The sequence below is a fragment of the Musca domestica genome, unplaced genomic scaffold (assembly GCF_030504385.1).
Source record: "Musca domestica strain aabys unplaced genomic scaffold, Musca_domestica.polishedcontigs.V.1.1 32, whole genome shotgun sequence".
In the NCBI taxonomy this organism is placed as follows: domain Eukaryota; kingdom Metazoa; phylum Arthropoda; class Insecta; order Diptera; family Muscidae; genus Musca; species Musca domestica.
The window spans coordinates 3,378,086-3,390,851 of record NW_026712311.1 but is presented as its reverse complement, the minus strand read 5'-3'; the positions used below and the strand labels follow the sequence as shown (position 1 = coordinate 3,390,851).

At 34.9% G+C, this 12,766-nt stretch overlaps 1 protein-coding gene across 1 annotated transcript; it reads left to right on the top strand.

Annotated features, from left to right (window-relative positions):
* The first annotated feature begins 2,441 nt into the window (after window positions 1–2,441).
* LOC101888467 (3,4-dihydroxyphenylacetaldehyde synthase 2) lies at window positions 2,442–12,267 on the top strand. The gene is made up of 3 exons (XM_005179740.4): window positions 2,442–2,664; window positions 2,738–2,972; window positions 10,939–12,267. The coding sequence occupies exons 1-3, from the start codon at window positions 2,585–2,587 to the stop codon at window positions 12,145–12,147; spliced, it is 1,524 nt and encodes a 507-aa protein (XP_005179797.2). The 5' UTR covers window positions 2,442–2,584; the 3' UTR covers window positions 12,148–12,267.
* The last annotated feature ends 499 nt before the right edge of the window (window positions 12,268–12,766 follow it).

The window sequence follows — 12,766 nt, the reverse complement described above, 5'->3', positions numbered from 1 at the left end:
GGTCTTTTCGAGCAGTATCTAATGCCAGGTATCAAATATCATTGTTGTGGGGTTGTGGACTTTAACACCAAATCGAATGAAACATATATATGGGAGCTATAGGTATATCTGAATTGATTTTTACCAAATTTGAACTACTTGTTTCTAGGATAAAATCAGCCCGAAAATTCAGTCCATTTGGGCCGATGTTTGTGCATAATAAATCTAAAATCGGGTAAATGTATATATTGCAGCTATATCCAAATGTGAACCGATCTCGAAAAAAAAATGATACAGGTGTTTTTGAGCTCTATAAGTTTTCTGGTACCAAATATCATTCGTGTGGAGTACATAATACGCATATAAGGAACTTGAACCCCAAAATCGGTGAAGCATATACATGGGAGCTATAGGTATATCTGAACCGATTTTCATCAAATTTGATTTACTTGCTTATAGACTGATTTCAGTCACAGTTCTCTCCATTTGGGCTGATATTAGTTATTTGGTGCACAATAAACCTGAAATCGGATAAATGTATATATGGGAGCTATATCCAAAACTAAACTGTTTTTCACCAAATTTGACGTACTTGCTTCTAGACTGATTTCATTTGGACTGATAATGGTCATATGGTGCACAATTTACCCAAAATCGTTTGAAGATATACAGGGCCGACAGCTGTTAAAATTATTCCAGTGACAGTTCATTATATTGTTTACAAGCGTATTGGCGAGAAGCATTTTGGTGAGAATTTTCCAGAAAAAAAAAGTTATTCGTGATGGAATTCAAGTGTGATAGTGTGATTTCTTTATATTTGGCTGGAAAACAATAAGTGCCTATCGTTATAGCACTCCAGCATTTAAATGTGAATAAGTCCTGTGTGTCTCGTACCATCGCTCGTGATACTGGGAAGCGTAGACCGACGTCAAGGAAGTGGACGGAAGAAAACAGCAACATCAGCAGAAATAGTTTGAAAAGTAAAGAAACGACTTGATCACAAATGAAAATGGCTCGTGAGCTGAACATATCGCAATATTCCATTTGTCAAAAGTTGAAAAATGAGCTCGGGGTAAAGCCATTGAAATTCCAAAAAGTCCAGAAACTTACACCGCAACAGAAAGAAAATAGACTCAAAGAGCTAAGAGTTGCTTCGCTTGGCCGAAAGTGGTGAACTGCCGAATTTGGTTTTCTCCGATGAGAAAACATTCGCTGTCCAGCTGTTTGTAAACAAACAAAATGATCGTGTCTAATTGCCAAAGAGGTTAGCTGAAAATGTGCACCTTCGGTTGGCCACCAGAACTCAAGCGCTGGTCATGGTGATGGTGTGGGCCGCCATAACAGCCGATGGTCGCTCTCCGCTCATATTAATCGACCGTGGCATCAGAATAAATGCCGAATATTACCTCGAAAATATTCTGGAGGGTGTATTAAAGCCTTGGCCACGCAAACATATTGGCCGCAGACCTTGGATATTACAACAGGACTCAGCACCATCGCACTCAGCTTGCGCCAGCCAAGAATAGTTACAAAATGAGGTTCCTCGCTTCATTTCCAGCGTACAATGGCCACCAAAATATCTGGATACCAATCCGTTGGACTATTGTGTCTGGAGTATTTTGGAAAGCAAGGTTGGCACTAAGAAATACCAAAGTGTCGATCACCTCAAGCAAACGCTTCGCCGGGAATGGGCCAAAATACCGCAGAGCAACATTCGGGAAGCTTCTGACGGTTTCCTTGGCCGTTTGAAGGTCATAGTTCGTGCTAAAGGTGATCAATTCGAACAAATCTAAACTTATTCTAAAATTTGATGTTATTTCCGACATTTTTGCTTTTATTCAATAAAATCTTAAAAAAATGTGAAAATTATGGCGTTTGACTTTGTTGAAGTTTTTTTATTTCACCCTGTATATGATAGCTATATCTAAATTTAAACCGATTCTCGCCAATTAAAATAGGGTTCGTCCTTGGGCCAAAAAAAATTGTTTGGAAAATTTTAACTCTATCGGATAATAAATGCGATCTGCATTTGCTTCACTAAAATACATAGAAGAACGAAACGACTTGAATAAATCGACTCAGAAAGTGATTCTATGGAGATCCTCAAAAGTATCTGTGGGCCTATCTCGCCTCTTACCAGCATGTAATGTAGGTTATAAAAAAAATGTCCACATTTCATGCCAATCCAACCCACTGTGTCACATGTCAATAACTTGTCGTTAACAAAGGGCTAAACTACTTTTTTCTCTTTCCATTCGCGCTCTCTCTTCCTCTCAGCTTTTTTGTTTCCCTCAGAGAAAGTATTGTTGATGCAAATAAAGAAATCTTACCAAAATAGTTCTGTTAGCAATGCTGCTCTCAATTTATCCACATCCAATACAAAAGCGCAGATAAACAACAACCAAGAAAACTTATAAAGGTTGAGGTAAAGCGGCACATAACAGGTAGTTGCGACAAAAGCGTTAACCGGTGAACATCTTACCTGCAAAGACAAAAGAAAGTAGCAGCAGCAGAAGACGAAAACTGTTATTAAAAAAGCAATTTAAAATAAATAAAATAAAAAAGTGTTGAAAGTATAAAACCGTAAATCAAGAAAAGTTGAAAAATGGATGCAAAAACCTTTAGAGAATTTGGCAAAGCGGCCATAGATTATGTTGCCGATTACATGGAGACCATTAGAGAATGGTAGTGTGCATAATTCAAGTGTATAGTTCCACAATGGAAAAATAATTAAATATTCTTTATTTTTTGAATAAAGTGATGTCTTGCCCTCCGTCGAACCCGGCTATCTGTTCGATTTGTTACCCAAAGATATGCCTGAAAATCCCGAGGATTGGCAGTCGGTTTTGAAGGATGTGGATCGTGTCATCAAGCCCGGCATGACCCATTGGCAGTCGCCCAACATGCATGCCTATTATCCCACAGCCTCATCATTTCCCTCCATTGTGGGTGATATTTTGTGCAATGGTTTCAGTGTCATCGGTTTCAGTTGGGTATGTTTTTTTCTCTATTAATTGTTTTTGCAAATATTTAAATGTCCCGAATTGTTTTGCGGACAAAGAAGCAAAGGAAGTGGGCAAAAAAAAAGAAATCTAATCTTCATAATGTGATTAATATAATTATCTCGAACGTGTCAAATAAGTGTTGAATGGCTAGGTAATTGGCCACAATTAATTGTGATAAAGAAATTTCATTTTTCACAGCATTTAGAGGTTAAAATGCAAAAAAAAATTAAAACACATATTGAAGATGTCATAAAACAAGGTAAAAATTATCCGTCAGTTTTGCCGACAAATGCATACCCTGATCCAATGTTCGATTATTTAAATATATTTTGACTTTTGTTATGATTATTCAAATTTTTGACCCTCTATGTGGTGGGTTCCGAAGGAATGGGCCAAAAGTGTCCCTTCTCATTTAATATGATATAAATATTACCAGGTTCGGACTACATTACTTACTTCCTTTCCACCATATAAGATATTAAAATGTGCCTGAGGTAACACATATATAGCGGATCGAAAAATTCCATTTTCATACTTCCTAAAAATTACAAGAAAATCGAATATTTATATCCAATTTAATGCGGAATCCATATTCATCTCAGATTTTTGGTTAAGAAAAATATTTAGATATAGCAAGTTGTGAAGAATCACCGACTTCTTTCGCAAGCTATGACAGATACAAGTATTGAAAATTGTGAACCTTTGTGGGTGAGGTTGGAGGGGTTCGCAGATATTTATCATCTTCACAACACATCTTGTGTTAGCAAAAATGTTGACCCTTGGTGGGACAGGTAGCAAAAAAAATTGTCCGATCTCCACAATCTTTATGGCAGATCTTGTGTTGATAGAAATATTGAGATGCACCAAATCTGAATGGAATCGGATGTTAATTTCACCTTTAACGAGCTTCACTGATATTAAGATTTTGACCCTCTGAGGTACCAGAATGAGTGGTCCGATATATCTTCATCTTCCATCGTCACAGCAAATCTTGTGTTAGTAGAACAAATTGGATGTGTGAAATATAAAGAGAACCGAAATGCTTATTTCGGATTTTCCAATCGTTTTGGTTAATCAAAACGTTGACCCTTTGTGGGGGAGGTACCAGAAGGAATGGTCCAATATCTACCATCTTTGTAACAGATCTTCTGCTGATAGAAATATTGAGCTGTGTCAAGTCTGATTGGAATCGGATGTTAATTTCGCGTTTTATGAGCTTCATGAATATTCAAAATGTTGACCCTTGGTGTGGGAGGTACCAGAAGGAGTGGTCCGTTACACCCCGTCCTCACGTCGGATCTAGTGTTAGTAGAAATAATGGGATGTGTGAAATATAAAGAGTACCTGATGCTTATTTCAGATTTTATAATCGTTTTGGTTATTCAAAACATTGACGCCAAAGTTACAAGTCGCACACATTTTACCATGATTTATAGATTTTTGCGTATTCCTATTCTTAGGCCAGAAAATTGTTATTTATGAAAGTTGTTTAAAGATAATTTGCGTGATTTTGATAAAAAAAACAGCCTAATATTCAAATTTGTTAAAAATGTTATTGATGTAACTAGTCAAAGACCAGAGATATCGCGAAATAAAAATGAATAATTAAATTTCCAAATTTTTACATTTTTGAGTTATCTGTTTCCTGAGGCCATAACAGTCTATTTAAGCCTTATTTATTAGGAAAGTTTGCTTGAATATTTAAGAGCATCATCAGAAAACTTCACTAAAATAAATATTTTCTATATATTTCATGAAGTATCAGAGATATCGCCAAAATTACAAGCCAAACACATTTTCCAATGATTTTAAAATTTTTGGGTAATCCGAATCTTGGGCCCGTAAATTTTTATTTATAAAAACTATTTAAGAAGATTTGCAGGATTTTGATAGAAAACAATTTAATCTTCCAATTTGGTAAAGATTTAATTGACGTAACTACTCAAATACCAGAGATATCGCGAAATATAAGGGTGTGCTTAAAATGCTAGAAATTAAGCATTTTTGGGTAATCACTTTCCTGAGCCTATAACTATTTGTAAAACTACTTTATCTTAAAAAAATATTAGATTTTGTAAGGAGACCAGTTTATTCCTAGTCCAGAATAAATTATTTCTATATATCTCATCGAATACCGAAGATATCGCCCATGTTACAGGGCTGCCCAAAAATCTAATATTTTTAGTATTTATGGATATTCAGTTTCTTGGGCCTGTAACTTTTTATCTATCAAAGCTGTTGTTAAATAATTTGCTCGTTTTCATAGAAAAGTAAATAATCTTCAAATTGGAATAAATAACAGTGCTGTAGCTTGTCAAATGCCAGAGATATCGAAAAAAAATTAAAACGTACGCAAAATTTCCAGGAATTTAAAATTTGCGAGTAACCGGTTTCTAGGGGCCATAACTATTTAAATAACCGATCTATCTTAACCAAATTCATTTGATTCGGATAGAGCTCTTTGTTATCTTTAAATTGCTATAGGTTTTGGAGATATAACTTGTCAAATACCAAAGATATCGCCACAAATACAGATATATACACATTTAACAAATTTGAACATTTTTTGAGTAACCGTTTTCCAAGGTCCATAACTTTTCAAATACCCAGTCTGCCTCAACCAACTGAATTTGTTCCGAATATAAAACTTTGTTATCTGTATCTTTAATATAATATTAGAAGATGTAATTTGTCTAATACCAAAGATGGAGCGAAAAGTAAAGAAGTTCAAAAAATTTCCAAAATTAGAAATTTTTGAGTAACCGACTTCCAGGGGCCATACCTCTTTAAGTAACCGGTTTATCTTAAATATATTTATTTGCTTCGGATAGAGCCCCTTGTTATCTTTAGATTGCTATAGCTTTAGGAGATATTACTTGCCAAATACCAAAGATATAGCAACAAAATAACGATATGCTGACATTTATCAAACTTAAACATTTTTTGAGTAACCCTTTTCCCAGGGCCATAACTATTCAAATTAGCAGTCTGCCTCAACTAAATGTATTTGTCTCGGATAGAAAACTTTGTTATCATTTAATTCGTATAGGTTTAGGAGAAATAACTTGTCAAATACCAAAGATATTACAAAAAAATAAAAATGTTCAAAAATTTACAAAATTAGAAATTTTTGAGTAACCGACTTCCAGGGGCCATACCTCGTTAAGTAACCGATCTATCTTAACCAAAATTCATTTGATTATTCAAAACTCTTTGTTATCTTAAAAATTGCTATTGGTTTAGAAGACATAAATTGCCAAATACCAAAGATATCGCCGAAAATAATAACAATAACATAATAACATTTATCAAATTTAGACATTTTTTGAGTAACCCTTTTCCAAGGGCCATAACTTTTTAAATAACCAGTCTGCCTCAACCAAATGTATTTGTTTCGGATAGAAAACTTTGTTATTATTTAACTCGTACAGGTTTAGGAGAAATAACTTATCAAATACCAAAGATATAGCAAAAAAATACAAATGTTCAAAAATTTACAAAATTAGAATTTTTCAAAAATTAGAACTTTTCAAATAACCAGTCTGTCTCAACCAAATGTATTTGTTTCGGATAGAAAGCTCTGTTATAATTTAATTGGTATAGGTTTAGGGGAAATAACTTGTCAAATACAAAAGATATTGCGAAAAATAAAGATGTACGAAAAATTTACAAAATTAAAAATTTTTGAGTAACCGACTTCTAGGGGCCATACATTTTTAAGTAACCGATCTATATTAACCAAATGTATTTGTTTCGGATAGAAAACGTTGTTATGTTTAAGTTTGTATAGTTTTAGGAAATGTAACTAAGCAAATGCCAGGGATATAGCAACAAATAAGAATCTACAAAATATTTCACAAAATTTGCAATTTTTGAGTAACCGACTTCCAGGGGACATAACTATTTAAATAACCAGTCTAACTTAACCAAATATATTTGTTTCGAATGGGAAACATTATTATATTTAAATTTACCTCGGTTTTGGAGATGTAGCTTATCAAATACCAGAGATATGGCAACAAATAAAAATCTTCAAAATATTTCCAACATTTGCAATTTTTAAGTAACCGACTTCAAGGGGCCGTAACTCTTTAAGTAACCGGACAGTCTTACGAAATTTATATGTTTTTAAATAGAAAACTTTGTTATCTTTTAATTGGTATAGGTTTAGGAGATGTAACTTGTCAAATACCAGAGATATAGCAAAAAATAACCAAGTGCGCAAAATTTCGAAACTCTAAAAATGTTGAATAAACCTATTCCAGGAGCAATAACTTTTGATATAAGCTTCTATTAACTTAAAAACTTACTTAATTTCACAAAGATATTTTCTTGGTCTTATTTTCCAATAAATTTTTGATATAGGTTATTATATAGTCAATATCGAAGAAGTACCTAATAGAATAATAGGGGTTCCTAATTTTTGTTCAGTATTTACAGTTTTTCCGTAAACAGCTTCCCATTGCCATAACTTGGAAAAGCTTAAGTTAAATCCCAAAGTTGCTTGAAATTTTGAGTAAGGAGTGAATGGTAAAATAAAATGGGCACCGTTTGTTGATATAGCCCTTTCAGAGATATCGTCAAAATCTAAAATGCCTTATTTTTTAATTTGTTTTTTTTTTTTTTTCGTTTGTCTCTGATTTTTTTCAGATCTTATGGTGTAGTATCTTCCTGAGTCGCCTACTTAGAGCTTCTTTTGTATATTCCCATTTGTTGAAGGTTACGTTTTCACCCAGATAATCTAAAAACAGCACACTTAGCACCTTGAGATGATAAGAAACTTAACTGCTTCTATACAAGTTTCGCGGTTTCTTATCTCAAAATTCGATCACACTTCGATTTACTTTCTTTTGAATTTAAAATTTCCCATGTTTCTATTTCGGGGAATCGTAAATAATATCATAACTAAGTTGTGGGACATAGATTTGAACCTATTTGATTTTTTTTATGACAACATTACCATACGCATATTATCTAACAGGGATGGGGACCCTAACAAGTAACCGATTAATTTATGGGATGCAAGGTGTTATCAAATATTTTATGAATAAATACATAACAACGAACCCATGTGGAGAAGAAACAACAAATCAAAATAAAACATAAAATTACAAATAACAAAAACAACATAATTGAAAAGTGTGAAAACCAAGTCATCAAGAGAGCAACAATCAATCGAAATTTATTGATATCCAGGGGGTAAAGATGCTAAACCTTTTGGTCAGTAGAAAATGAAAACTGGTTTTTGGGCCAGAGTGAAAGTGCTGCGCGCACCGCAGAAAGAGAAGATGACCGTCAGTTTTCATTTAACAGATTGACTTAATGTTGTTGGCTTTTTTAATATTTTGATAAGGTGTCTGACAACAACAAGAATAAATAAATTTCAAGTTGAAGGTGTGAAGATAACGAAATAATAATGAGGCATTAATGATATTGTCTCCCTAATAAGAAAATTTAAACAATTTGACACCAGGGACAAGGAATGACAGCTGTCGTTACAGGGAAACTTCTACGAAGATTTGAGGTCTTGATTACGAAGCTGTGACGTCTTAATTGGGAAGATTTGTGGTATTTATTATGAAAAAATTGTGGTCTTCGTTATGAAATCCTAAGGTCTTGTAGTCTTTATAGATCTTTCCAAGCTTTTTTGCGATGACTTTAGATATTCCAAAGGCCTTTAGTTTGAAGATTTGAGCTCATCAATAAAAAGATGATGATATATCTGTGAATATTTGAAGGTCGTTGTTATGATACTCGGTACCTTGATTATGTCCGTCTGAAACTTTGTTTCGATAAGGCATTTTTTTATAAAGATCTAAGATCTTCATAGCGGCGATCAAAAGGATTTAAGGCAGAACTAAAATTTCCTTTATTCAACACAGTAGTGGAAAACACTCGCGAGTGAAAGTACCCACGAGTTTTAAAGAAGTTTAGTCTTAACAAAAAAAAGAGAATAACGGAAGAAGCAGAGTATTGCAATAAAAATAAAATTCGGCATGACAAAATATAAAAGAGCACTCGGCAAGAATAGATAGAATCTACTCGATTTCGATTCGATCTTATCGAAACATAGAGCAAATGGCCGGAATTCTCTTGTTCGAATTCGAGTAAATTTCACTCTATACCTAAAAACGATCGATCGAATATTTTATCGAAAAAAAGAGTATACTCAAAATATTTGTGCTTAATACCAGGAATTCTCTGGCTTGAAATTGAGTACATTTCACTCTCTACTCGAAAACGAGCAAAGCCTATTCTATTTTATTGAAAAATGAAGTATACTCGATTTCTTTGTTTTTATTAGAGGGCTCTCTCTGGCTCGAATTTGAGTTAATTTCACTCTCTACTCGAAAACGAGCAAAGAATATTTGATCTTATCGAAATATAGATTATACTCGATTTATTTCTTTTTAATAGCAGGAATTCTCTGGCTCGTATTTGAGTAAATTTTACTCTCTACTCGAAAACAAGCAATGCCTATTCTATCTTAACAAAAAATAGAGTATACTCGATTTATTTGTTTTTTAATAGTAGGAGTTCTCAGGCTCGAATTTGAGTAATTTTCACTCTCTACTCAAAAACGAGCAAAGCATATTCGATCTTATCGAAAAATAGAGTATACTCGATTTATGTTTTTTTAATTGGAGGTATTCTCTGGCTCCCTCTCTAGTTGAATTCCCTCGATTCGGTTTTGAGCGAATTTGACTACCACTCGAAAACTAGCAAAAGGGTATACTCCATTTATTTATTGTTATTAGAAGAAATTCTCTGTCTCGAAATTGAGCAAATTTCACTCTCTACTCGAAAGCGAGCAAAGCATATTCGATCTTATCGAAAAATAGAGTATGCTCGATTCCTTTGCTTTTAATAGCAGGAAGTCCCTGGCTCGCTCTCTACTCGAATTCCAGCGAGCTTTAGGGAGCTCTCAAATAGCTTCTACGAAGATCTGAATTAATTTGTATTAAGTCAATTATAGATTTCTCCCAAAGTTTCCTCCATTAAGAAAACATATAGTCTACTCTGAGAAGAAAAACTACGATGTGAAATAGACCTATGGCTTCTCATATAAATTAAATCTGGAGGAATACTCTGAAATTGGGTCATGATCTAAATTTTCTTCGCCGGAAGATTGGGAGTCTCTAAATAATTCTCTTTTTAGATTCGGTCCTTAAATAGTGCTTTTCGAAATTGGGTCAGATTATTTAAAAATCCTCTGAAATTGGGCAATGATCTGTAGCGACATTTTCTTCGCCGGAAGTTCTGGAGAAGTTCTCTTTTTAGATTCGGTATTTTACTAGTACCGTTCGAAGTTGGGTCAGATTATTTAAAGTTTGTCTGACTTCCGAGAAATTTAGTACCAGAAGACTGTAAATATTTTTTGTGATTCACGGTGATGGAGATTTTATGAAAACGACTTGGGGAAATTCATTAATTCTCTCTATAATCGGGAATATCCTTCTCTTCGAAAACTTATGGTATAATCTAAAATCCTCCTGAAGATTATGGTATGAATTCTGTAACAAAACATAATTATTCCATCACAACTTGTGACAGACCGAAAAAATTAGGAGGTTTTCTCAACGAATTTAATACAAATCGTTTCTCAGATAAGACCCGAATCTGATGACATACTTTACCTCTAGAAAGATCTGTGGTTTGATCCAGGATCTCCCTAAAGATGATACTTGGAATTTCCTAAAAAAATAAAATTAATTTCTTTTTTATCCCGATTTGAGACCAACCGAAAAAGGACGGAGATGTTGTTATTTATTTTCTCCCAGTCCCAGTCTTTTCCCTGATGAAGACCTGACACTGATGGGATATTCTTCTCCTAGAAGACCTGTGTTTTTTTTGTAGAATTTAACTGAAAAGAAATGTTTTTTTTTTCAAAAAGTCCTTGATTTTCCAATAATTATTTCCCTGACCTCCTTTCTCTTTTCCTCTCCCCTTACAGATTTGCAGTCCAGCCTGTACGGAATTGGAAGTCGTAGTAATGGATTGGTTGGCCAAATTCCTGAAACTGCCACAACATTTTCTACACAGCACCGAGGGCCCAGGCGGTGGTATTATACAAGGCTCCGCGTCTGAAGCCATTTTGGTGGCTGTTATGGCTGCCCGTGAACAGGCGGTAAAGAACATGAAACAATCCCATCCTGAGATGAGCGAAAGTGATATACGTGGCAAACTTATTGCCTACTCGAGCGATCAAAGTAACAGCTGTGTAGAAAAGGCTGGAGTCCTGGCTGCTGTACCCATGCGTCTGCTTTCGGTGGGTGATGATTTAATCTTTAACGGCAGCATTTTGGAAAAAGCCATTGAAGAGGATAAGGCCAAGGGTTTGATACCCATTATATGCATTGCCACCATGGGCACAACGGGCACCTGTGCCTTCGATGACATTACCTCTCTGGCGCAGGTTTGTAATCGCAACAATGTCTGGTTACATGTTGATGCTGCCTATGCTGGGTCCGCCTTGGCTTTGGATGAATTCTCGGAACTAAGAAATGGCCTGGAATTGGTGGACTCTTTGAATTTCAATCTACACAAATTCCTAATGGTGAATTTCGATTGTACCGCCATGTGGCTGAGGGATGCCAACAAGGTGGTGGATAGCTTTAATGTGGATCGCATCTATTTGAAACACAAATATGAGGGTCAGACACAAATTCCCGATTTCAGACATTGGCAAATTCCATTGGGTCGTCGTTTCCGTGCCCTGAAAGTTTGGATTACCTTCCGCACTGTGGGCGCCGAGGGCCTCAGAGCCAATCTACGCAAACACATTGCCTTGGCTGAACGTTTCGAGAAGAAACTCTTGGCCGATCCCCGTTTCGAAATGGTTACCAAGCGTTGTTTGGGTTTGGTATGCTTCCGTCCAAAGGGTGATAATAAGCGGACCACAGATTTGTTGAGTCTCATTACGGAACGCAAGAAGATCTATATGATCCAGGCCAAACATCGTGATCAACATTTCTTGCGTTTTGTCGTCTGTGGCATGGACCCGAAGGAGGAAGATGTCGATTTTGCCTGGCAAGAAATTCAAACCCAAATGGATGTGGTGTTGGACAAGAAACTTGTGTCGGCTGTTAAGGCCGATGTTAATTCGATAAGTCAACAGTTTTCAAAGGAGTTGAACATATCAAATTCGGAGAAGTCGAAGTAGGATTTTTAAGGATTATTTTCTTTATTTTTAAGAGACAATGATATTTTTTGTAATTTATTTGTTTAAGTGTAAAATATTTATGTGTAGAAGATATGAATAAAATAAAATCGTTATAGTAATAAAAAAGTTCTTTATTGTATATATAAAACTTAGAGGTCCAATGAAGATATATGAAGGATTCTGGGAGGTATTGGAGGAAACACCCTCTAGAGGGTCTAAATAACACCCTAAAATTAATCCGATTTCTTGCTAAAAATAACAGAAAATACCAAGTATTCGTCCGTAGTTTTCCTGTAGGAATTGAAAGCTTAGAAACCGAAACAAAGACATATTTTTGGAAACTTAGTTTTTCTCTCAGATGGATGTCGAATTGAGTAGAAACAAGTTAAAAAGTATCAGTCGGTTTAGCCGACAGATGTATACCCTCAGCCAATGTTCGATAATTTCAATATATTTTTACTTTTGTTATAATTATTCAAATTGTTGACCCTCTATGGAGTAGGTTCCAAAGGAAAGGGCCAATATTGACAATTTTCTATCGGCCCTATATAAATATGATATAAATATTGCGACCTGCCATGTTTGGTCTATATCGACTATTTCCTTCACTTTATATGAG

Coding starts and splice junctions, on each gene's coding strand:
- LOC101888467 (XM_005179740.4), top strand. CDS start 2,585: ATGGATGCAAAAACCTTTAGAGAATTTGGCAAAGCGGCCATAGATTAT. Junction 2,665..2,737: donor ATGGAGACCATTAGAGAATG/GTAGTGTGCATA, acceptor TTTTGAATAAAG/TGATGTCTTGCCCTCCGTCG. Junction 2,973..10,938: donor GTGTCATCGGTTTCAGTTGG/GTATGTTTTTTT, acceptor CTCCCCTTACAG/ATTTGCAGTCCAGCCTGTAC.